Source organism: Pseudophryne corroboree, chromosome 2, assembly GCF_028390025.1.
Source record: "Pseudophryne corroboree isolate aPseCor3 chromosome 2, aPseCor3.hap2, whole genome shotgun sequence".
Taxonomy (NCBI): Eukaryota; Metazoa; Chordata; class Amphibia; order Anura; family Myobatrachidae; genus Pseudophryne; species Pseudophryne corroboree.
In genome coordinates, this window is record NC_086445.1 from 93212217 (window position 1) to 93238878 (window position 26662).

A 26662-nucleotide genomic window follows, 5' to 3' on the forward strand; every position below is an offset into this window, starting at 1 on the left:
GTACTGTTATTATGCTAATATCCTACCTGGATTTATGGATTGTAATGTACTGAGTGCAGGATGGGGGAGGGGGGGGGGGGGGGGGTTTCGGGAAAGTGCAGCAGAAAGTGAGTCGGGGCAGCGGATAGAGAGGGTGTCGGACAGAGGGGGTGGCAGCCTGGGAAACGCCAAACCTCTTTAATCAAATAGAGTATGTCCCCTATACTTTCAATTTTTAGTTAACTTAATAAGTGATGTGCATAATAATTCATTAATCTGTTACTCTGAAGTATGTTGTATTTTACTTTTAGACCATTAGTCTGAATTCACTCAATATGTTATTAAATATTGTTTTTTTTAACACAATTTAATTAATTCATCACAGTGAAATACACCAAGCAAAACACTGTGGACCTAATTCAGACCTGATCGTAGATTTGCTGAATTTAGCACATCTGTGATCAGTCACACGGACATGCGGGGGGGACGTCCACCCCGCATGTCAGGCCACCAACCCCCTCCCCCCCCCCCCCCCCCCGCACAATTGCAAAAGCATCGCCTGCGTTGCCCGGACCACGCCCCCTACACGCCGGCCAAACGCCGCCGGCCCGCCCCCTCTCTTCCAGCGACCGCCTCTGCCTGCCTGCCGTTGGCTCTGCAGCACATGCGCAGTTCAGGTCTGAATTAGGCCCTGTATCCTCAAGTGCATATGAGCAAATAACTGATGTTTAGAATAAGTCATATAACGTTAAATTGAACCAGTTTTTCAAAAAATGTTGAGGAGTGAGAAAAATATCTCACAGCAACGGTGTAGCAAGCCGCCAGGGTAGAGAAACCAAGAAAAGAAGAAAGGAGTATGGAGTAAATAAAGAGAGAAGAAAATGAACTGGAAAATAATAGAAATACAGTATAAGAATATAGAAGGTGGGGGTGACTGCCATACACTCGGCATTGAGAAAACAAAGCAATTTTTTAAATATCAAATTAGTAAATTGTTAAGAAAAACCTCAAAGGCCAAATGGGGAGGGAACATTTTGGGAAGCCAACCAAGGAGACTAAGTTTTATTAAATGATTTAGAGGAGTTACGTATTATGGCAGTCATATACTTGTGAAGCAGTCAGGATCCCGGCAGTCAGAATACAGACGCTGGAAAGGAAACAACTTTTCGCCAGACACTTGAAAGTTTTAGAAGTGGTATTGCACTGGATGTAATTGACACAGTCCTTTCAAATGTCAAATCTATAGAGATTGTGACCAATTTCCACTATGTTACAGGGACAACTCCAGCAGGCTTTATAAGGACATTCTGTGCGCTGATCACGGCTGCGTTTGTAATTGAACAGCAAGTAATATAAATCTGCCTCTGTGATATAAATCTCTCCTTCACAGGCGGCAGCTTTATGCCCTACTTAAAATGAGCCTTTTAGAAGGGAAGCTGCAAAGGTCTAGGTGTCTGACCTTGGATCAGATCTCTCCACAGTATGCAAACCCTTTACTCCTATGGCGTACAGGCAGCCATCAAGCAGGATGAGCTTCAGATGGGACCTTGCTTGTATCACTAGTGCAAAATGGCTCCAAATACTAGTGAAAGGGTTATGACATGAATTTATTGGAGTATACTAAGCCCTCATTGGTCTTTTGGATGCCTCCTGTAATAAACATGTAGTTATACTGTACATAGAGCAGATGCGCCACCCTATTAGACAGGCTTCCTCTGGGATAGTTGTCCCCATTTTCCAGGGTTGGTTTCCATATTAAGTAAGTAAAGTTGAGCTCTGTCCTGAGGTTGATCTGCCTCCACTGAACACCCGATGTATGTACTCAAGTCACATGTGCTCCTTGTCTCAACTTTACATAGAAACAATGTTCTCGTAATTTTTATTTGAAGAATCCGATTTCTCTCAGAGCCAGTCAAGAGTCCATAAATGGCAGAGTCCTTCAGAACAATACAGATGAGCTTTCCTATGACATTAACAGCACCTGCCTAATATTGTGTAGGTTCCCCTCATGCCAGCAGTACCACTCCAACCCATGAAGGCATGGACGCCACAATACCTCTGAAGATGTCCTGTGGTATCTGGCACAAAGACATTAGCAGCAGATCTTTAAGTCCTGTAAGTTGCGAGGTGGGGCCTCCATGGCTCTGACTTGTGTTTCCAGCACATCTCAAAGATGTTCAATGGGATTGAGATCTGGGGAATTTGGAGGCCATGTCAACACCTTGAACTCTTTGTCGTGACCCTCATACCATTCCAGAATCATTTTGCAGTGTGGCAGGGTGCCTTATCCTGCTACTGCCTTCAGGGACTGTCATTGTCATGACATGGTGTACTTCGTCTGCACAATGTTTAGGTAGGTGGTACATGTCAAAGTAACATCCTCATGCATGCCAGGACCAAAGGTTTCCCAGTGGTACATTGCCTAGAGCATCACACTGCCGCCACCATCTTGCCTTCTTCCCATAATGCAACCTAGTGCCATCTCTTCCCCGGGTAAATGATGCACGTCCACCTGTAGGCGCGTTCAGTGGTGGACAAGAGTCAGCGTGGGCACGTTCACCTGATATACAGCTATGTAGCCCCATACGCAGCAAGCTGCGATGCACAGTGTATTCTGTTATTGCGAGCATTTACATTTTCAGCAAGTTGTGCTGTGGGATCAGACCAGATGGGCTAACCTTTGCTCCCCATGAGCCTTGGACAGTGGTTTACTGTTTGTTCTTTCTTGGACCACGTTTTGTAGGTACTAACCACTGCATACCGGGAACACCCCACATGACTTGCTGGTTTGGAGAAGCTAAGATGCAAATATGCCGGGTCCTTTTGCCATCGAAGGCGGGGGGCGGAACAGTCACTAATGACATCGGGGGCGGGTACAGAGGCGGCGCCGGGAGATGAGATTATCTCCACACCGCCTCTGCCTATACTGTGAACGGGTCCCGGATTGCATCGACCCGGCAACTCATTCACACTGCACCTGACTCGGTAATAACCTGGGAATAATCCCTCTTTATTCCCGGGTTGAAATACTGGGTCAGCCGACCTGGGAAATCGGGAATGACCCATTACGCACCGCACAGCGACCCGCGTCGACCCAGCAATATACCAGCTCAATACCGGGTTATATGTGTGGTGTTAAAGGGGTATATCGTATGCCTACTAGGTATCCTCATTTAACATGGGTTATGGGCACTAAACAGCTTGCAGCTGCACATTGTATAATGGTGTTGTCCTATAATTATAAATGCTTAAGATCTCATATATGTAAATGTTCCCAACCCATAGCAGGGAAGGTATAGAGTAGCTGAGAGGTAACGGGGGCCGGTGAGTGATCCATAGATAAAGGGATGACCCTGGCTTTTACTTAGGGGCTGGAAAGACCGACATTGAAATCCTCCTCTCAGAATGAAGAGTGACAGGTCAGGTTTTATCCCTGTGACTCAGAGCATCCCTTAGAACATAATTCTGCCTATTAATGGGATGGTAATCAGTACAGTCAGCATTCCTTACACGGCTAATTACTCGCTCATACCCATTGGAATGCTACTATTAGTAGAAAGCAATGTTTTATAGGAAACTGAAGCTTCCGATCTAAAGGTGAAACATAGAAATACAGTACGTACCTCTCGCCATGTGTAATAGCCATATGCACTGTCTGGGATCTCTCAGAGTACAGTACTGTACACTGACAGTATGCTCTTATGATGGCCAGCTACTACAGTTATCAAAACCTTCAGACTGTTGTTTTTACATGGAAGATTGACTGGTTCATTTAAAATGGGATGCAGTTAAAATGCCGGCTGTTGGGATCCCGGCGTTCAGGATACCGATGCCGAAATCCTGACAGCCAGGATCCCGGCACACCAGGGATATTCTCACTCGTGGGTGTCCATGAAGGCCCTAGAGTGGGAATAGAGCCTGTGGGGAGCGCAGCGAGCTGCAAGGGGACTCTTAGTGCTCGCTCCGCTGCTGGCATTCTTGAGGACAGGATGCCGCTGTCGGCATATTAACAGCCGGCATCCCGCCCGCCAGGATAACCCATTTAAAATGACTGGTACATGGTATAATGAACTTGCACTGGTTACCTCTTATACACCCCTGCACTAGTAGGTCAGATACTGGCATTGGCATAAGGTAGTCATCAGACTTCCGTGGCTGCCCACCATTACAGCCACTTTGGGGCTGATCCTCAGTGACACGCAAACTGAGGAAAGCCCCCTATATTCCTTACTGATCCACTGACTTTACATTGTGGTCATATATCCTAATTGATGTGTGTGCAGTCATTTACATACTGGTACACGTTTATAACACTGCATATAACTTTATTACTGCCATCAATGGCTTGTATAAGTCTCCTTACAGTCTCTATCCTCAGTTTCCATACAGTACTTTAGGAAAATCAAGAGTGTGGATTCCAGCAAAATTTATTTCATAAGATCAACACTTTTCTAGATAAGGGGTATGCACTTAGTGCCGATCATTTCGGAGCTAATGAATTCGCCCCACATGAGTATTCAATTAGGGCCATTTTTGGCCATTTTGAAGGCATTTTTGCCAATGCCTTTCACCTTTTTATTAAGTGAAAAGGCATTGATGAAAAATGCCTCAAAATTGGCGAAAATGGCCCGCATTTTTGACGGAAAACAAGTGGATTCGCTGAACCACGTGTTTTCCGCCCCTGCCACATCTTTCGCCTAGGCGAAAATCCGGCCCTGCTATTGCATAGGGCGAATCTCCATTCACACTAAAAATAGCGAAAAAGCTCAGTTTTTTTCACCTAGGCGAAAAACAGCCTTTCCACTGTGGGGTGACCGGTATATGCAGTGAACTAGAGCTATGGAGACCTATTGGATGTTGGGGAGTTGGTTCCGGCGCTACTTCAAGCTTCAATAGGTATTTGTAATGTCACATTTTGTGCATCCAGGGTTGTCCAAATAAAGAGTAAGAATATAGTGTACGATGTGTATACAAAACTGATAATGTGTGTCTGTTAATTCCACTCACCCTTTTTCCGTTAAAAGAACACCTTGGACAATCATACACTGCTGTCTGCCAGTTGGTGATGTGTAGCGAACAAAGCAAAAAAAGGTTGTCATGATGGGTCTAATGCAGAGATTTACGTTACTTCAATATTAGCGAACATCTATAATGTTTTCCAAAGTGCACATGCGCAGGATCTGCAATGCGTATAGATCCGGGTCTGCAACGTCGCTCGCAGTGCCCCAAATACCAGAGCATGGCTGACAATGGGGGCGTATTGGCCCCATGTTCTGTGTGTGCCAAAGTCATGCACAACAAATCATACATATATTGTAGATAATAAAAATTATTTTTAAAATGAAAACATAGAATTTGATGGCAGATAAGAACCACTTGGCCCATGTAGTCTGCCCCTTTTTTACCATATTTCTCTATCGTCCTAGTGGATGCTGGGGTTCCTGAAAGGACCATGGGGAATAGCGGCTCCGCAGGAGACAGGGCACAAAAAGTAAAGCTTTAGGATCAGGTGGTGTGCACTGGCTCCTCCCCCTATGACCCTCCTCCAAGCCTCAGTTAGGTTTTTGTGCCCGGCCGAGAAGGGTGCAATCTAGGTGGCTCTCCTAAAGAGCTGCTTAGAAAAAGTTTAGCTTAGGTTTTTTATTTTACAGTGAGTCCTGCTGGCAACAGGATCACTGCATCGAGGGACTTAGGGGAGAAGAAGTGAACTCACCTGCGTGCAGGATGGATTGGCTTCTTTGGCTACTGGACATTAGCTCCAGAGGGACGATCACAGGTACAGCCTGGATGGTCACCGGAGCCTCGCCGCCGGCCCCCTTGCAGATGCTGAAAAGAGAAGAAGGTCCAGAATCGGCGGCAGAAGACTCCTCAGTCTTCTTAAGGTAGCGCACAGCACTGCAGCTGTGCGCCATTGCTCTCAGCACACTTCACACGGCAGTCACTGAGGGTGCAGGGCGCTGGGGGGGGGGCGCCCTGGGCAGCAATGAAAATCCTTTTTTTGGCAAAAAATACCTCACATATAGCCTCCGGGGCTATATGGAGATATTTAACCCCTGCCAGAATCCATTTTTAAGCGGGAAACGAGCCCGCCGAAAAGGGGGCGGGGCCTATCTCCTCAGCACACAGCGCCATTTCCTCACACAGTTCCGCTGGTCAGGAAGGCTCCCAGGCTCTCCCCTGCACTGCACTACAGAAACAGGGTTAAATCAAGAGAGGGGGGGCAAAATTTGGCGAAATTGTGATTTTATAAAAGCAGCTATAAGGGAGCACTTATTATAAGGCTATCCCTGTAAAATATAGCGCTTTGGTGTGTGCTGGCAAACTCTCCCTCTGTCTCCCCAAAGGGCTAGTGGGGTCCTGTCCTCTATCAGAGCATTCCCTGTGTGTGTGTGCTATATGTCGGTACGTGTGTGTCGACATGTATGAGGACGATGTTGGTGAGGAGGCGGAGCAAATTGCCTGTAATGGTGATGTCACTCTCTAGGGAGTCGACACCGGAATGGATGGCTTATTTATGGAATTACGTGATAATGTCAACACGCTGCAAGGTCGGTTGGCGACATGAGACGGCTGGCAAACAAATTAGTACCTGTCCAGGCGTCTCAAACACCGTCAGGGGCGTTAAAACGTCCTTTTACCTCAGTCGGTCGACAGACACGGACACTGATTTCAGTGTCGACGGTGAAGAAACAAACGTATTTCCCTTTAGGGCCACACGTTACTTGTTAAGGGCAATGAAGGAGGTGTTACATATTTCTGATACTACAAGTACCACAAAAGAGGGTATTATGTGGGATGTGAAAAAACTACCTGTAGTTTTTCCTGAATCAGATAAATTAAATGAAGTGTGATGATGCGTGGGTTCCCCCCGTTAGAAAATTATTGGCGGTATACCCTTTCCCGCCAGAAGTTAGGGCGCGGTGGGAAACACCCCTTAGGGTGGATAAGGCGCTCACACGCTTATCAAAACAAGTGGCGGTACCGTCTATAGATAGGGCCGTCCTCAAGGAGCCAGCTGACAGGAGGCTGGAAAATATCATAAAAAGTATATACACACATACTGGTGTTATACTGCGACCAGCGATCGCCTCAGCCTGGATGTGCAGAGCTGGGGTGGCTTGGTCGGATTCCCTGACTAAAAATATTGATACCCTTGACAGGGACAGTATTTTATTGACTATAGAGCATTTAAAGGATGCATTTCTATATATACGAGATGCACAGAGGGATATTTGCACTCTGGCATCAAGAGTAAGTGCGATGTCCATATCTGCCAGAAGATGTTTATGGACACGACAGTGGTCAGGTGATGCAGATTCCAAACGGCACAAAGGTGTATTGCCGTATAAAGGAAGAGGAGTTATTTGGGGTCGGTCCATCGGACCTGGTGGCCACGGCAACTGCTGGAAAATCCACCGTTTTTACCCTAAGTCACATCTCTGCAGAAAAAGACACCGTCTTTTCAGCCTCAGTCCTTTCGTCCCTATAAGAGTCATATCTGCCCAGGGATAGAGGAAAGGGAAGAAGACTGCAGCAGGCAGCCCATTCCCAGGAACAGAAGCCTTCCACCGCTTCTGCCAAGCTCTCAGCATGACGCTGGGACCGTACAGGACCCCTGGATCCTACAAGTAGTATCCCAGGGGTACAGATTGGAATGTCGAGACGTTTCCCCCTCGCAGGCTCCTGAAGTCTGCTTTACCAAGGTCTCCCTCCGACAAGGAGGCAGTATGGGAAACAATTCACAAGCTGTATTCCCAGCAGGTGATAATCAAATTACCCCTCCTACAACAAGGAAAGGGGTATTATTCCACACTATATTGTGGTACTGAAGCCAGAAGGCTAGGTGAGACCTATTCTAAATCTAAAAAATTTGAACACTTACAAAGGTTCAAATCAAGATGGAGTCACTCAGAGCAGTGATAACGAACCAGGAAGAAGGGGACTATATAGTGTCCCGGGACATCAGGGATGCTTACCTCCATGTCCCAAATTTGCCCTTCTCACTAAGGGTACTTCAGGTTCGTGGTACAGAACTGTCACTATCAGTTTCAGACGCTGCCGTTGGATTGTCCACGGCACCCCGGGTCTTTACCAAGGTAATGGCCGAAATGATGATTCTTCTTCGAAGAAAAGGCGTCTTAATTATCCCTTACTTGGACGATCTCCTGATAAGGGCAAAGTCCAGGGAACAGTTGGAGGTCGGAGTAGCACTATCTCGGATACTGCTACAACAGCACGGGTGGATTCTAAATATTCCAAAATCGCAGCTGATCCCGACGACACGTCTGCTGTGCCTAGGGATGATTCTGGACACAGTCCAGAAAAAGGTGTTTCTCCCGGAAGAGAAAGCCAGGGAGTTATCCGAGCTAGTCAGGAACCTCCTAAAACCAGGAAAAGTGTCAGTGCATCATTGCACAAGGGTCCTGGTAAAAATGGTGGCTTCCTACGAAGCAATTCCATTTGGCAGATTTCACGCAAGAACTTTTCAGTGGGATCTGCTGGACAAATGGTCCGGATCGCATCTTCAGATGCATCAGCGGATAACCCTATATCCAAGGACAAGGGTGTCTCTCCTGTGGTGGTTACAGAGTGCTCATCTTCTAGAGGGCCGCAGATTCGGCATTCAGGATTGGATGCTGGTGACCACGGAGGCCAGCCCGAGAGGCTGGGGAGCAGTCACACAAGGAAAAAATTTCCAGGGAGTGTGATCAAGTCTGGAGACTTTTCTCCACATAAATATACTGGAGCTAAGGGTAATTTTATAATGCTCTAAGCTTAGCAAGACCTCTGCTTCAAGGTCAGCCGGTATTGATCCAGTGGGAAAAACATCACGGCAGTCGCCCACGTAAACAGACAGGGCGGCACAAGAAGCAGGAGGGCAATGGCAAAAACTGCAAGGACTTTTCGCTGGGCGGAAAATCATGTGATAGCACTGTCAGCAGTGTTTCATTCCGGGAATGGAAACTGGGAAGCAGACTTCCTCAGCAGGCACGACCTCCACCCGGGAGAGTGGAAACTTCATCGGGAAGTTTTTCCACATGATTGTGAACCGTTGGGAAATACCAAAGGTGGACATGATGGCGTCCCGTCTGAACAAAAAACGGGACAGGTATTGCGCCAGGTCAAGAGACCCTCAGGCAATAGCTGGGACGTTCTGGTAACACCGTGGGTGTACCAGTCGGTGTATGTGTTCCCTCCTCTGCTTCTCATACCTAAGGTACTGAGAATTATAAGACGTAGATGAGTAAGAACTATACTCATGGCTCCGGATTGGCCAAGAAGGACTTGGTACCCGGAACTTCAAGAGATGCTCACAGAGGACTTATGGCCTCTGCCGCTAAGAAGGGACTTGCTTCAGCAAGTACCATGTCTGTTCCAAGACTTACCGCAGCTGCGTTTGACGGCATGGCGGTGGAACGCCGGATCCTAAGGGAAAAAGGCATTCCGGAAGAGGTCATTCCTACCCTGGTCAAAACCAGGAAGGAGGTGACCGCACAACATTATCACCACATGTGGCGAAAATATGTTGCGTGGTGTGAGGCCAGGAAGGCCCCACGAAGAAATTTCAACTCGGTCGATTCCTGCATTTCCTGCAAACAGGAGTGTCTATGGGCCTCAAATTGGGGTCCATTAAGGTTCAAATTTCGGCCCTGTCGATTTTCTTCCAGAAAGAATTGGCTTCAGTTCCTGAAGTCCAGAAGTTTGTCAAGGGAGTATTGCATATACAACCCCCTTTTGTGCCTCCAGTGGCACTGTGGGATCTCAACGTAGTTCTGGGATTCCTCAAATCACATTGGTTTAAAACCAGTCAAATCTGTGGATTTGAAGCATCTCACATGAAAAGTGACCATGCTCTTGGCCCTGGCCTGGGCCAGGCGAGTGTCAAATTGGTGGTTTTTTTCTCAAAAAAGCCCATATCTGTTTGTCCATTCGGACAGGGCAGAGCTGCGGACTCGTCCCCAGTTCTCTCCCTAAGGTGGTGTCAGTGTTTCACCTGAACCAGCTTATTGTGGTGCCTTGCGCCTACTAGGGACTTGGAGGACTCCAAGTTGCTAGATGTTGTCAGGGCCCTGAAAATATAGGTTCCAGGACGGCTGGAGTCAGGAAAACTGACTTGCTGTTATCCTGTATGCACCCAACAAACTGGGTGCTCTTGCTTCTAAGCAGACTATTGCTAGTTGGATGTGTAATACAATTCAGCTTGCACATTCTGTGGCAGGCCTGCCACAGCCAAAATATGTAAATGCCCATTCCACAAGGAAGGTGGGCTCATCTTGGGCGGCTGCCCGAGGGGTCTCGGCTTTACAACTTTGCCGAGCGGCTACTTAGTCAGGGGCAAACACGTTTGTAAAATCCTACAAATTTGATACCCTGGCTAAGGAGGACCTGGAGTTCTCTCATTCGGTGCTGCAGAGTCATCCGCACTCTCCCGCCCGTTTGGGAGCTTTGGTATAATCCCCATGGTCCTTTCAGGAACCCCAGCATCCACTAGGACGATAGAGAAAATAAGAATTTACTTACCGATAATTCTATTTCTCGGAGTCCGTAGTGGATGCTGGGCGCCCATCCCAAGTGCGGATTATCTGCAATACTTGTACATAGTTACAAAAATCGGGTTATTATTGTTGTGAGCCATCTTTTCAGAGGCTCCGCTGTTATCATACTGTTAACTGGGTTCAGATCACAGGTTGTACAGTGTGATTGGTGTGGCTGGTATGAGTCTTACCCGGGATTCAAAATCCTTCCTTATTGTGTACGCTCGTCCGGGCACAGTATCCTAACTGAGGCTTGGAGGAGGGTCATAGGGGGAGGAGCCAGTGCACACCACCTGATCCTAAAGCTTTACTTTTTGTGCCCTGTCTCCTGTGGAGCCGCTATTCCCCCATGGTCCTTTCAGGAACCCCAGCATCCACTACGGACTCCGAGAAATAGAATTATCGGTAAGTAAATTCTTATTTTTTACCTCAAACCATGTTTGATCCTTATTTCTTTGTAAGGAGATCTTTATGTCTATCCCATGCATGTTTAAATTGCTCTACTGTCTTAGGGGTATATGCAATTCCGGGCGAATTGCGGCACTTTTTCGGCCGTTTTTAAATTCGACACAATTCGACCGTCGAATTCCGGCCGGCGTGTGCCGGAATTCGACATATTCAATAATAAACGGATTCGACAGTCCCGCTGTCAAAAAACGGACCAATTGACGGATTTTAAATCGACTTTTCAGACGGTACAAAAAACGGTGAAAAACCCGAACAAAAATTGTGTGGGGTCCCCCCTCCTAAGCATAACCAGCCTCGGGCTCTTTGAGCCGGTCCTGGTTGCCAAAATACGGGGGGAAAAATGACAGGGGATCCCCCGTATTTTAACAACCAGCATCGGGCTCTGCGCCTGGTCCTGGTGCAAAAAATACGGGGGACAAAAAGAGTAGGGGTCCCCCGTATTTTTTGTACCAGCACCGGGCTCCACTAGCTGGACAGATAATGCCACAGCCGGGGGACACTTTTATACCGCTCCCTGCGGCCGTGGCATTAAATACCCAACTAGTCACCCCTGGCCGGAGTACCCTGGTGGAGAGGGGACCCCTTCAATCAAGGGGTCCCCCCCCAGCCACCCAAGGGCCAGGGGTGAAGCCCAAGGCTGCCCCCCCCCCCCCCCTCCATCCAAGGGCTGCGGATGGGGGGCTAATATCCTTGAGTAAAATGAAAGAATATTGTTTTTTGCAGAAGAACTACAAGTCCCATCAAGCCTCCCCGCAAGCTGTTACTTGGAGAACCACAAGTACCAGCATGCCGGGGGGAAACGGGCCCGCTGGTACCTGTAGTTATACTGCAAAAAAAATACCCAAATAAAAACAGGACACGCACACCTTGAAAGTACAACTTTATTACATACATGTCGACACACACACATACTTACCTATGTTGACACGACGTTCGGTCCACTTGTCCAAGTAGAATCCACGGGGTGTACCTGAAAATAAAATTATACTCACCTAAATCCAGTGTCCAGTGATATTTGTAATCCACGTACTTGGCAAAATAAAAAAACGCATTTACCCGATCCACACGGACTGAAAGGGATCCCATGCTTACACATGGGACCCCTTTCCCCGAATGCTGACACCCCCTGTGACTCCTGTCACAGAGAGTCCCTTCAGCCAATCAGGGAGCGCCACGTCGTGGCACTCTCCTGATTGCCTGTGCGCGTCTGAGGTGACAGAAGCGCATCGCACAGCTCCTCCATTATATTCAATGGTGGGAACTTTGCGGTCAGACCGCGGGTGACCTCACCGCTGACCGCAAAGTTCCCACCATTGAATATAATGGAGGGGCTGTGCGATGCGCTGTCTGACAGCTCAGACGCGCATAGCTAATCAGGAGAGTGCCACGACGTGGCGCTCCCTGATTGGCTGAAGGGACTCTCTGTGACAGGAGTCACAGGGGGTGTCAGCATTCGGGGAAAGGGGTCCCATGTGTAAGCATGGGATCCCTTTCAGTCCGTGTGGATCGGGTAAATGCGTTTTTTTATTTTGCCAAGTACGTGGATTACAAATATCACTGGACACTGGATTTAGGTGAGTATAATTTTATTTTCAGGTACACCCCGTGGATTCTACTTGGACAAGTGGACCGAACGTCGTGTCAACATAGGTAAGTATGTGTGTGTGTCGACATGTATGTAATAAAGTTGTACTTTCAAGGTGTGCGTGTCCTGTTTTTATTTGGGTATTTTTTTTGCAGAAGAACTACAGGTACCAGTGGACCCGTTTCCCCCCGGCATGCTGGTACTTGTGGTTCTCCAAGTACCTGCTTGCGGGGAGGCTTGCTGGGACTTGTAGTTCTTCTGCAAAAAAACAATATTCTTTCATTTTACTCAAGGCTATCAGCCCCCCATCCGCAGCCCTTGGATGGGGGGGACAGCCTCGGGCTTCACCCCTGGCCCTTGGGTGGCTGGGGGGGGACCCCTTAATTGAAGGGGTCCCCACTCCTCCAGGGTACCCCGGCTAGGGGTGACTAGTTGGGTATTTAATGCCACGGCCGCAGGGCCCGGTGCTGGTTGTTAAAATACGGGGGATCCCCTGTCATTTTTCCCCCCGTATTTTGGCAACCAGGACCGGCTCAAAGAGCCCGAGGCTGGTTATGCTTAGGAGGGGGGGACCCCACGCATTTTTTTTTCCTGATTTTAACCCAATCCCACCTTCCCACTAAAAACCATGCTCTCTCTATTTTAGTCATTTAAAAAAAAAAAAAAACTTTTAACAAATATAAAAATAATACTTGTGTCCCTCTAATAGATAAACCAAGTACATAATCCCTTCTAATATAAATAGATATGCTATTAGCAATAAAAAAAAACACACAAAAAAAACATGTTTTCAATTTTTTTTATTTGATTCCGCCAGCAAAGTGAGGCGGAAGAAAATTGATGATATTACTGTCGAAAAGCACTAAAGTCGAATCCACATTCTTCAATTGAATATACTTTTGTCGAATTGCCGCATTTTTACCACTGCAGACATGTCGATTTTTCAAAATGTCGAATTGCAAAAAGTCGAATCTGAAAAGTCCATTTTTTTGACGAAAATTACTGTATTGCATAGTCGATTTTTTTTTTTTTGTGTCGAAAATGACCCGTTTTTCAACATTTTTGGGAATTCGACCGCAATTGCATATACCCCTTAGCCTCTACCACCTCTAATGGGAGGCTATTCCACTTGTCCACTACCCTTTCTGTGAAGTCCTTTTTCCTCAAATTTTCCCTGAACCAATTTTTTTATTAAAAATTGGTGCAATTTTACATACAATTCCACAGTTTAGCTCCAGTACTGCTCATTACGAATCACACATAATAGGGCTATGAATTACACAATAAAATCAACTCTAAAATGACATAAAGCCTAAAAAAAAAAAATAGTAACAAGGTATGAGATATGTTAGACTAGTACTAAAGCATTACTAAATGTATGTAAGTCTCCTTAGCCATAAATGCTACGCGTTTCGTGGGCTCCTGTGCACTTATTTATTATTTATATATATATATATATTAACAGTTTCTTATATAGCATAGCATATTCTATTGCACTTTATAACTGGAACAACAGTAATAGAACAGAACTAGGTAAAAACAGACAGACATAGAGGTAGGAAGGCCCTGCTCGCAAGTTAACAATCTATAGGGAAATAGGCATTGATACACAAGGATAGATGCTACCTTTTGCATAATGGTCCACTAGGTTCTTAATGGGCTGTATGATATAGTCACCCAGAAATGTTGGCCAAGGGTCAGGAGGGTGTGAAAGTGCAGAAAGACAATATATGTAAGGTTATGAGTGAACTGTACAGAGGGGATGTAATTAGATAGGGAGGCATTGAAGGTTATGTGGGTGGGTCTGGAATTTGATAGGCTTGTCTGAAGAGGTGAGTTTTCAGGGAACGTTTGAAAGTTAGGAGACTAGAGGTGAGTCTTACATTGCATGGGAGGACATTCGTACAGCCCGGATAAAGACCTGTCATTTTGAGTGGGTACAAGTAATGCGTGTGAGAGACACCGATCTCGGGTGCTCTATTTTAACCACTATATTGCCATAGTGCATATGTGTAGCAGCAACTGAATGATAGTTTCAGCCCTCAAAATAATCATAATGTGATAGAAAACGTATGACTATTGAAGGCAGCCTGATCTCAACTACAAGTCCACAATTACTCCCCACAGGGGATGTAGTCAGAAGGTTGTCAATAATAATACTATTACCATTCATAATGTCGACACCACAGTGTTGACATTTATATTATGATATTGATATTGTTAAAATTGATATTGTTAAAATGTCGACGGGCAACGTGCTGACATTCTCATAATGTTGACAGCTGAAATGTTGACATTGTCAGAATGTTGACATTAGGGTTAGCTGCTGGCGGGAGGGTTTAGGGTTTGAAAAAAATTGAGCCTGTAATGGGTGTTCTAGAATAAAACTTCGTAATAGGTTGGCCTATTTTTATTGCCATCCCATGTAAGTGTAAAGAGGCTCATACATTAGCAATCGACTGGGGCAATTTGCTAACAAATCTGTAATGTACGGGGTTTACAGATCGCACAAATCGATTGGGATTGTTAAATCGTTTTTTTCAACATGTTTACTTTCACATATAAATTGGGACTAGATTGCTAGTGTATGGGTAACAATCAGCAGACCTGCAGACCGTTTCTAGTAGAGATGAGCGGATTCGGTTTTACTCGGATTTACTCGGTTCTCAAAACGGCATCTTATTGGCTATTCAAAACACGTGACATCCGTGAGCCAATAAAATGCCGTTTTGAGAACCGAGTAAATCCGAGTAAAACTGAATCCGCTCATCTCTAGTTTCTAGTAAACTGATGAGCAGTGCTGTGTGCAAGGAATAGCATCAGCACCCCTCCCCCCCCCCCCCATCATATTAAAAACACCGCCGTAGGCACGCAACAAAAATATAAGGGCGTGACTTCATGGAATAATACCAGTTAATATTATGCTGCACAGTAGTCTCCATTATTCAAACAATTCTGCACAGTACCGCCACTTACATTACACCAGGTAGAGCCACTGTCACACATTACCCCAGGTAGAGCTCCCTTTTACACATTACAGCAGGCAGAGCTCCCTTTTACACATTACGGCAGGCAGAGCTCCCTTTTCTCTATCGTCCTAGTGGATGCTGGGGTTCCTGAAAGGACCATGGGGAATAGCGGCTCCGCAGGAGACAGGGCACAAAAAGTAAAGCTTTAGGATCAGGTGGTGTGCACTGGCTCCTCCCCCTATGACCCTCCTCCAAGCCAGTTAGATTTTGTGCCCGGCCGAGAAGGGTGCAATCTAGGTGGCTCTCCTAAAGAGCTGCTTAGGAAAGTTTAGCTTAGGTTTTTTATTTTACAGTGAGTCCTGCTGGCAACAGGATCACTGCAACGAGGGACTTAGGGGAGAAGAAGTGAACTCACCTGCGTGCAGGATGGATTGGCTTCTTGGCTACTGGACATCAGCTCCAGAGGGACGATCACAGGTACAGCCTGGATGGTCACCGGAGCCTTGCCGCCGGCCCCCTTGCAGATGCTGAAGTAAGAAGAGGTCCAGAATCGGCGGCAGAAGACTCCTCAGTCTTCTAAAGGTAGCGCACAGCACTGCAGCTGTGCGCCATTTTCCTCTCAGCACACTTCACACGGCAGTCACTGAGGGTGCAGGGCGCTGGGAGGGGGGCGCCCTGGGAGGCAAATGAATACCTAGTTTGGCTAAAAATACCTCACATATAGCCTCCGGAGGCTATATGGAGATATTTAACCCCTGCCAGAATCCGTTAAGAGCGGGAGACGAGGCCGCCGAAAAAGGGGCGGGGCCTATCTCCTCAGCACACAGCGCCATTTTCCCTCACAGAAAGGCTGGAGGGAAGGCTCCCAGGCTCTCCCCTGCACTGCACTACAGAAACAGGGTTAAAACAGAGAGGGGGGGCACTAATTTGGCGATATAAATATATATATAAAGATGCTATAAGGGAAAACACTTATATAAGGTTGTCCCTATATAATTATAGCGTTTTTGGTGTGTGCTGGCAAACTCTCCCTCTGTCTCTCCAAAGGGCTAGTGGGTCCTGTCCTCTATCAGAGCATTCCCTGTGTGTGTGCTGTGTGTCGGTACGTGTGTGTCGACAGGTAGGAGGACGATGTTGGTGAGGAGGCGGAGCAATTGCCTGTAATGGTGATGTCACTCTCTAGGGAGTCGACACCGGAATGGATGGCTTATTTAGGAAATTACGTGATAATGTCAACACGCTGCAAGGTCGGTTGACGACATGAGACGGCCGACAAACAATTAGTACGGTCCAGACGTCTCAAAAACACCGTCAAGGGTTTTAAAACGCCCGTTTACTTTAGTCGGTCGACACAGACACAGACAGGGACACTGAATCCAGTGTCGACGGTGAATAAACAAACGTATTCCTTATTAGGGCCACACGTTAAAGGCAATGAAGGAGGTGTTACGTATTTCTGATACTACAAGTACCACAAAAGAGGGTATTATGTGGGATGTGAAAAAACTACCATAGTTTTTCCTGAATCAGATAAATTAAATAAAGTGTGTGATGATGCGTGGGTTCCCCCCGATAGAAAATTATGGGCGGTATACCCTTTCCCGCCAGAAGTTAGGGCGCGTTGGGAAACACCCCTTAAGGTGGATAAGGCGCTCACACGCTTATCAAAACAAGTGGCGGTACCGTCTATAGATAGGGCCGTCCTCAAGGACCAGCTGACAAGGCTGGAAAATATAATAAAAAGTATATACACACATACTGGTGTTATACTGCGGCCAGCGATCGCCTCAGCCTGGATGTGCAGAGCTAGGGTGGCTTGGTCGGATTCCCTGACTAAAAATATTGATACCCTTGACAGGGACAGTATTTTATTGACTATAGAGCATTTCTATATATGCGAGATGCACAGAGGGATATTTGCACTCTGGCATCATGAATAAACGCGATGTCCATAACTGCCAGAAGATGTTATGGACACGACAGTGGTCAGGTGATGCAGATTCCAAACGGCACAGTATGGCCGTATAAAGGAAGAGGACTTGTTTGGGGTCGGTCCATCGGACCTGGTGGTCACGGCAACTGCTGGAAAATCCACCGTTTTTTACCCTAAGTCACATCTCTGCAGAAAAAGACACCGTCTTTTCAGCCTCAGTCCTCTCGTCCCTATAAGATCATATCTGCCCAGGGATAGAGGAAAGGGAAGAAGACTGCAACAGGCAGCCTATTCCCAGGAACAGAAGCGTTCCACCGCGTCTGACAAGTTCTCAGCATGGCGCTGAGACCGTACAGGACCCCTGGATCCTACAAGTAGTATCCCGGGGGTACAGATGGGAATGTCGAGACGTTTCCCCTTCGCAGGCTCCTGAAGTCTGCTTTACCAAGTCTCCCTCCGACAAGGAGGTAGTATGGGAAAAAATTCACAAGCTGTGTTCCCAGCAGGTGACAATTAAATTACCCCTCCTACTACAGAAAAGGGGTATTATTCCACACTATATTGTGGTACTGAAGCCAGAAGGCTAGGTGAGACTTATTCTAAAAAATTTTTTTTTGAACACTTACAAAGGTTCAAATTAAGATGAAGTCACTCAGAGCAGTGATAACGAACCAGGAAGAAGGGGACTATATAGTGTCCCGGGACATCAGGGATGCTTACCTCTATGTCCCAAATTTGCCCTTCTCACTAAGGGTACCTCAGGTTCGTGGTGCAGAACTGTCACTATCAGTTTCAGACGCTGCCGTTTGGATTGTCCACGGCACCCCGGGGTCTTTACCAAGGTAATGGCCGAATTGATGATTCTTCTTCGAAGAAAAGGCGTCTTAATTATCCCTTACTTGGACGATCTCCTGATAGGGGCATAGTCCAGGGAACAGTTGGAGGTCGGAGTAGCACTATCTCGGATACTGCTACAATCAGCACGGGTGGATTCTAAATATTCCAAAATCGCAGCTGATCCCGACGACACGTCTGCTGTGCCTAGGGATGATTCTGGACACAGTCCAGAAAAAGGTGTTTCTCCCGGAAGAGAAAGCCAGGGAGTTATCCGAGCAAGTCAGGAACCTCCTAAAAACAGTGCATCATTGCACAAGGGTCCTGGTAAAAATGGTGGCTTCCTACGAAGCAATTCCATTCGGCAGATTTCACGTAAGAACTTTTCAGTGGGATCTGCTGGACAAATGGTCCGGATCGCATCTTCAGATGCATCAGCGGATAACCCAATATCCAAGGACAAGGGTGTCTCTCCTGTGGTGGTTATAGAGTGCTCATCTTCTAGAGGGCCGCAGATTCGGCATTCAGGATTGGATGCTGGTAACCACGGAGCCCAGCCTGAGAGGCTGGGGAGCAGTCACACAAGGGAAAAATTTCCAGGGAGTGTGATCAAGTATGGAGACTTTTCTCCACATAAATATACTGGAGCTAAGGGTAAATTTATAATGCTCTAAGCTTAGCAAGACCTCTGCTTCAAGGTCAGCCGGTATTGATCCAGTGAGAAAAACATCACGGCAGTCGCCCACGTAAACAGACAGGGCGACACAAGAAGCAGGAGGGCAATGGCAGAAACTGCAAGGACTTTTCGCTGGGCGGAAAATCATGTGATAACACTGTCAGCAGTTTTTCATCCCGGGAATGGAAACTGGGAAGCAGACTTCCTCAGCACGACCTCCACCCGGGAGAGTGGAAACTTCATTGAGAAGTTTTTTCCATATGATTGTAAACCGTTGGGAAATACCAAAGGTGGACATGATGGCGTCCCGTCTGAACAAAAAACGGGACAGGTATTGCGCCAGGTCAAGGGACCCTCAGGCAATAGATGTGGACGTTCTGGTAACACCGTGGGTGTACCAGTCGGTGTATGTGTTCCCTCCTCTGCTTCTCATACCTAAGGTGCTGAGAATTATAAGACGTAGAGGAGTAAGAACTATACTCATGGCTCCGGATTGGCCAAGAAGGACTTGGTACCCGGAACTTCAAGAGATGCTTACAGAGGTCTTATGGCCTCTGCCGCTAAGAAGGGACTTGCTTCAGCAAGTACCATGTCTGTTCCAAGACTTACCGCAGCTGCGTTTGTCGGCATGGCGATGGAAAGCCGGATCCTAAGGGAAAAAAGGCATTCCGGAAGAGGTCATTCCTACCCTGGTCAAAGCCAGAAAGGAGGTGACCGCACAACATTATCACCACGTGTGGCGAAAATTTGTTGCGTGGTGTGAGGCCAGGAAGGCCCCACAAAGAAATTTCAACTCGGTCGTTTCCTGCATTTCCTGCAAACAGGAGTGTCTATGGGCCTCAAATTGGGGTCCATTAAGGTTCAAATTCGGCCCTGTAAATTTTCTTCCAGAAAGAATTGTCTTCAGTTCCTGAAGTCCAGAAGTTTGTCAAGGGAGTATTGCATATACAAACCCCTTTTTTGTGCCTCCAGTGGCACTGTGGGATCTCAACGTAGTTCTGGGATTTCTCAAATCACATTGGTTTAAAACCAGTCAAATATGTGGATTTGCAGCATCTCACATAAAAAGTGACCATGCTCTTGGCCCTGGCCTGGACCAGGCGAGTGTCAAATTGGTGGTTTTTTCTCAAAAAAGCCCATATCTGTTTGTCCATTCGGACAGGGCAGAGCTGCGGACTCGTCCCCAGTTCTCTCCCTAAGGTGGTGTCAGTGTTTCACCTGAACCAGCTTATTGTGGTGCCTTGCACCTACTAGGGACTTGGAGGACTCCAAGTTGCTAGAAGTTGTCAGGGCCCTGAAAATATATTCCAGGACAGCTGGAGTCAGAAAATCTGACTCGCTGTTTATACTGTATGCACCCAACAAGTTGGGTGCGCCTGCTTCTAAGCAGTCGATTGCTCGTTGGATTTGTAACACAATTCAACTTGCACATTCTGAGGCAGGCCTGCCACAGTCTAAATCGGTTAAGGCCCATTCCACAAGGAAGGTGGGCTCATCTTGGGCGGCTGCCCGAGAGGTCTCGGCATTACAACTCTGCCGAGCAGCTACGTGGTCAGGGGAGAACACGTTTGTAAAATTCTACAAATTTGATATCCTGGCAAAAGAGGACCTGGAGTTCTCTCATTCGGTGCTGCAGAGTCATCCGCACTCTCCCGCCCGTTTGGGAGCTTTGGTATAATCCCCATGGTCCTTTCAGGAACCCCAGCATCCACTAGGACGATAGAGAAAATGAGAATTTACTTACCGATAATTCTATTTCTCGGAGTCCGTAGTGGATGCTGGGCGCCCATCCCAAGTGCGGATTATCTGCAATACTTGTACATAGTTACAAAAATCGGGTTATTATTGTTGTGAGCCATCTTTTCAGAGGCTCCGCTGTTATCATACTGTTAACTGGGTTTAGATCACAAGTTGTACGGTGTGATTGGTGTGGCTGGTATGAGTCTTACCCGGGATTCAAAATTCCTCCCTTATTGTGTACGCTCGTCCGGGCACAGTACCTAACTGGCTTGGAGGAGGGTCATAGGGGGAGGAGCCAGTGCACACCACCTGATCCTAAAGCTTTACTTTTTGTGCCCTGTCTCCTGCGGAGCCGCTATTCCCCATGGTCCTTTCAGGAACCCCAGCATCCACTACGGACTCCGAGAAATAGAATTATCGGTAAGTAAATTCTCATTTTACACAATTAGGGGATTCTGTACTGGAAAAGGACTTAGGTGTCCTCATAGATAACAAACTAAGCAGTAGTACCCAAAGTAGGACTGCAGCAAAGAAGGCTAATAAGATATTAGCATGCATAAAACGGGGAATTGATGCTAGGGACGAGAGTATTATACTCCCGTTATATAAATCACTTGTGAGGCCACACCTTGAATACTGTGTACAATTCTGGGCACCTTACTACAAAAAGGATATCCTGGAGCTAGAAAAGGTTCAAAGGTGGGCGACCAAACTAATTAAGGGTATGGAGACGCTGGAATACGAGGAAAGGCTTGCAAGACTAGGCATGTTTACACTGGAAAAGAGGAAATTAAGAGGGGACATGATCAACATTTACAAATATATAAGGGGACAATATACAGATCTTGCGCAGGACCTGTTTTTGGTTAGATCAACACAGAACTCGTGGACACTCACTCAGGTTAGAGGAGAGGAGATTCCACACAATACGGCGTAAAGGCTTTTTTACGGTAAGGACGATACGTGTTTGGAATTCCCTGCCTGAGGGAGTTGTAATGGCCAAGTCAGTCAACACCTTTAAGAATGGGTTAGATAAATTCCTAATGGATAAGGATATCCAGGGTTACGGGGCATAGTCACGCACTATGGTTATTATAAAAAAGAGGGGTTAATCGGAACGGCAGTCAGCAACTTCAGTCAAAATTTTATACAAAGTAATCGTGCATAGGAGACCACAAATAGGTTGAACCCGATGGACAATTGTCTTTTTTCAACCTTAGATACTATGTTACATTACGGCAGGCAGAGCTACCTTTTACACATTACGGCAGGCAGAGCTCCCTTTTACTCAGTACGGCAGGCAGAGCTCCCTATTACACAATACGGCAGGCAGAGCTCCCTTTTACACATTACAGCAAGTAGAGCTCCCCTTTACACATTTCGGCAGAGCAGAGCTCCCTTTTACACATTACAGCAGGTAGAGCTCCCTTTTACACATTACGGCAGGTATAGCTCCCTTTTACACATTACGGCAAGTAGAGCTCCCTTTTACGCATTTTGGCAGATAAAAGTAGTTTTGGAATATTATCACTTACAAGTGCCTCCAGGAAGAGGACCAGGCAATGGGCTGTAGTTATAGGATGCAGCAGCCAAAGTGGGGACTGAGGCAGTCGGAGGTTGCAGCAGCTGCGAAGTGCCAAGACACACAACACAAGTGCACAACCTGCAATTCGTGGGTCGTTGAAGGGAGTGGTGCCAAATTCTGGAAGGGGGGGGGGGGGGGACTTAAATAGCGGCCCGCGGCTCCAGCTTCTTCACATAAAAAAAAATGGGCAGAAATCCCCCCCCCCCCCCTGCATACAGGGCAGTGCTGCAGTGGCAATCGGCGGGAGACAGTGAGAGAGAGCAGGTAGCGGCCGTCCGCAACTGGCACACACCTAGTTACGGCCCTGCTGATGACCCTTTCAAGATTGGCAGATCTGTTTAACTGAAAATGATCTGCAAATCATTGAAAAATATCTGTAATGTATGGGCAAAGTCAGATGGATTGTAAAATCAATAAATCTGGGGGGAAAAAATCTCAGTATCTGTGAAACATTAAATTGTGATTGCAGATGTACGGGTCCCTTTAAGCAGGTGTATTATGAAAAGTTTGTATGAGCATACCCTAAAGGTTTAACACTAAACAGCTAAAACTTTTTTTTTTAAATCAAAACTTTAGGTGTGTGTACACGGTGCGATATGCACTTAACTTTTTATACGATTTTGACCATATAGTAAAAATCTTAAGGAAAGTCAGTGCATATTGCACCGTGTGTACACAGCTTGCGGTCCCGCTGGATCAGCATCGCAAGCAAAAATAGACTGTGCAGGCAAGTCAATTTTGGCTATCTCGTGTAAAAGATAGTCAAAATTGTCACTTAGCCAAAATCGGTATCGCAAGCAGTCATCTTTGCTTGCGATACCGACTACAGTCCATGTGGCATAGTGAGAGTTGGGTATAGCCTGAATATCACCGTGTGTATGGACCTCAAGTCTCTTTCTGTCTCTCTCTCTCTCCCTCTCTGTCTCTAACTGTTATATAACTTTTTCAAGTGACGTTAAACATTCCCTGCATCAGTTGAGCACCTCCTGGCTAATGTCCCAGTAATTAGCATATACAGTTCACGTGTCTGGAGTGATAACCCAATGCACCTGTATGTGTACTTACTGTCCGTACTTCACTTGCATGAGTCAGTATAATCCTCATCAGTTCATATGTACTGTACAGTGTATGTGTAAGGACTTAGCTGAGACACTTTACCTTTAATAACAACATGTCAGCCCTAGAGAGCACACTGTAGATTGGAACACTGGCGATCTCCAGCTGCACAGCTAACCTGTAAAGGTATGACTGAAAACCCCTTTCTGCTTCTTATTGTTGTGAATGGCTTAGACGGACGGTACAACCCTTATCTGTTACCGTCATAACATGGACTGTCAGCCCTGAGACATCTCTGTCAGTCTCTTCTATTTTAATGCCTGGTTTTATTTATAGTCGTTATTTTACAAGGTATATGTGAGTGTGTCAGCTGTACTTGGGGCGTGAGCTGCACACTCCATAGTCCTGTACGGTATGCACAGAGGCAAGCTCCCTGGGAATACAATGCAGTAATGTTACATGGCACTATCAGGAGGTCAGTTCAGTTTTCACCTGAATGTAAGATTTTTAGTTCTACTTTTCTAGATCATTTCCAATGGTTGTGCTGAACAGTTTTTAATATCTTCTTCTGTCTGCGTTTTCTGACTGTTTCTGTATTTCTTTATAGAGCCCTCGAGGAAAAACGCCGGGAAGAAGAGCAGAAGGAGCAAAGGTTTCGGGAAGAAGTCCTTCAGCAGAGAAAGCTAAAACTTCAGGAAGCAACAGAGAAGTTCCAGCGGGCGCATCTCCCCCCATCACAGCGCCGGAGAGCGGGTCAGTAGCCCTCACAATGAAAACCGCAATTTTAGCCGTTTTTCAGCTAAACATCCAATTTGTCTGACAAGTGATTAATATGGATGCGTGTAAAGGTTTGGGCACACCTGGTTACCTGCATGTTTCACGGAGTCTATAGGTGAAAGGAAACCAACACAGCCTGTGGGATACAGGTTTAAACATGACATGGTTCTGCTTGTTTTAAGGCACAATTACCATTTATATCGCTGAGCTGGGGGAAAAAAGAGTGAATAAAACAGTGAATTTTTCAGCTGCAAAAGTACAGATGTGTCCTTACTGAGGATTGCTGTCAGCACGAGACAAGAGCGGCACCGGATCTCGCGCTTGGGTTCTGCAAGTGTACAGTATTTACGCACTGCCGTCTCTACTGTAATTTCTATTCCACAAAATTCACACACATATTTGTGCAAAATCAGACATTTGATAAAAGTAGCATAATCTTAGCAAATAAGTAGCATAATGTTAGGGGAAACGTAACAAAATAGATTTCTGTCTATACAGAGGACTGAATGCGGCTAAACTTGGAAAAGTCATGTCATCTGTAAAATACAGTGATCTATGACAAACAGTGTGACATCATGAGTTTTACACCTTTTAGCCTCATTGTCAGCCATTTATTTAGTACAAATTGTATGTGATTATTTTGGCCATTCACATCAGTCCCTGCCCCAGGGGAGCTTACAGTCTGTATTACCTACCACATGTATACACTCACTTACACACTAGGGGTATTTTTGTTGGGAGGCAATATTTTTTGATTATGGGAGAAAACCCACAAAGGACGGGGAGAATATACAAACTCCACACAGCGCCATGGTGGGAATTGAACCTATGACCTTATCACCACAGACTGAGATTTATATAGAGGAAGGCGCAGGATTCCCCAGTAGCATCGAGCAGTGATATCAGGCTTGTGTCAAATCCAACCCTATCTGAAACAAATTTTACACATCCAACTTGTTAAGAAATAGATGCATGTGAATATTATTGACACTATTATATAGTTTACTTCCTCGTTAATGCAATGTGAAGGCAGTGATCAATAATACTTAATTGTATAATTTTCAAATTTAGATTCCTACTAAGGCATGGAATTATTTAATTTCCATTCATTGCATTGTGTACATGCAAATGTGGATTTGCATACAGAAGGCTTTCTTTTGCTTTGTTTATAAATGGTTTCAGTACATTCTTGCTAACACAGCCTGCTGGACAATGACGGGTCCACAGCACAGCTCTCCCCGCTGCACAGCTCTCCCCGCTGCACAGCTCTCCCCGTTGCACCGCTCTCCCCGCTGCACCGCTCTCCCCGCTGCACAGCTCTCCCCGCTACACAGACACATGCAGTGCAGCTGGGAGAGGAGTATTGTACTTGCAGATCTACTGCAGTAAAGGATTTCACTGTTTTTTTTTTTACTTTACTTGCAGTTTATACAGTTCATAAAAGGCAAGCTCCAAAGCTTGAAGATGCACTCGACCAAATTCAGGGATCACTCTCCTCCCCCTTCTACTATTTATCGAATCATAGAAGTCCTAATAATACAAGGTATACTATTTCATATTCCACTCTTACTAAACCAGAAGTGTTGTTTTTTTCTATGTGATGCCATTCCCTATGGTGAGCGCTTCAGCTGTTGCAGTACCTCATTGCAGTGTATACACAATAGGACTGCACCAAAGCACTGCAGTATTAGATGCAGCATACCCTCCAACATGACCCTTTCCATTAGGGACAAAATGCTCTGCTCCTGGACTTCTTTGCCAGTAGCAATTGCAAAGGTTGGGCTGGATGGTTAACCCGGAGCAGCAGCTGTAGTGCCGGATCAGAAAACGCAGGATTTAACTTCTGAGGGGGGGGGGGGGGTATGTTTGCACAATATAGAGAAGTGTGGTTATTTTCCTGTACTGGGCACACATTTACCATCTGTGCTGAGAACCCCAGACTGCAGTACAGTGACCCAGGTAAGGGTCACAGAGTATGGGGGCATGGCATGGACGCCTAGCATATCAACGTGGATGCCTAACATCTGCAAAGGTTCTATCAGCATCTTCCATCTCCACATATTGCAGCTCACCCATCTGCCTTCACTTGGCGCCACCCTGCATGGGTCCTCTGTACAGCCGCCGTTCTTTGGGTCCCAGGGCCTCTCCCTCCCCTGAATGTGCAGCCCTGTGCTTTTATCCACGCAGCGTGTGTTGGGCCAGGCTCACGGACATCTCGCGCAGCTGCTCCCTGGCGCAATGTCATCGATAAGGAACAGCACCCCTCATCACTCTCGGGAGACCCGGGACTGGTCTGTGCCTTGCGGGATAGTGAAGTTAAATCCCGCGAGACTGCATGCAAACGGAGCCGGAGCTCCTCGGTGCCAGCTGTTAATTAACAGCTTAGCCGCTGAGGGCGCACTCCTCCAGGTGAAATAACACTCTCTGGGGGTCCCAAATATGTGGGGGTCCCGGGACAACTGCCCCTGTCACCCCTCCTTTAATCCTGCCATGGCCACCCCAAACACTGGCAAACATTCGCCTTT

General features: G+C 46.5%; 1 protein-coding gene across 2 annotated transcripts in view; it reads left to right on the plus strand.

Moving 5' to 3' along the window:
• The window catches only part of CEP126 (centrosomal protein 126), a 140425-nt gene that overhangs the window by 60666 nt on the left and 53097 nt on the right, over positions 1 to 26662 (plus strand). The window contains exons 3-4 of one of the 2 annotated variants that reach the window (XM_063951512.1): positions 23968 to 24113; positions 25563 to 25680. In XM_063951512.1, the coding sequence (XP_063807582.1) occupies positions 23968 to 24113; positions 25563 to 25680 (264 nt within the window). Of the gene's footprint in view, positions 1 to 23967; positions 24114 to 25562; positions 25681 to 26662 lie in introns of those variants that run through there. The other variant, XM_063951513.1, reaches the window with a different exon arrangement.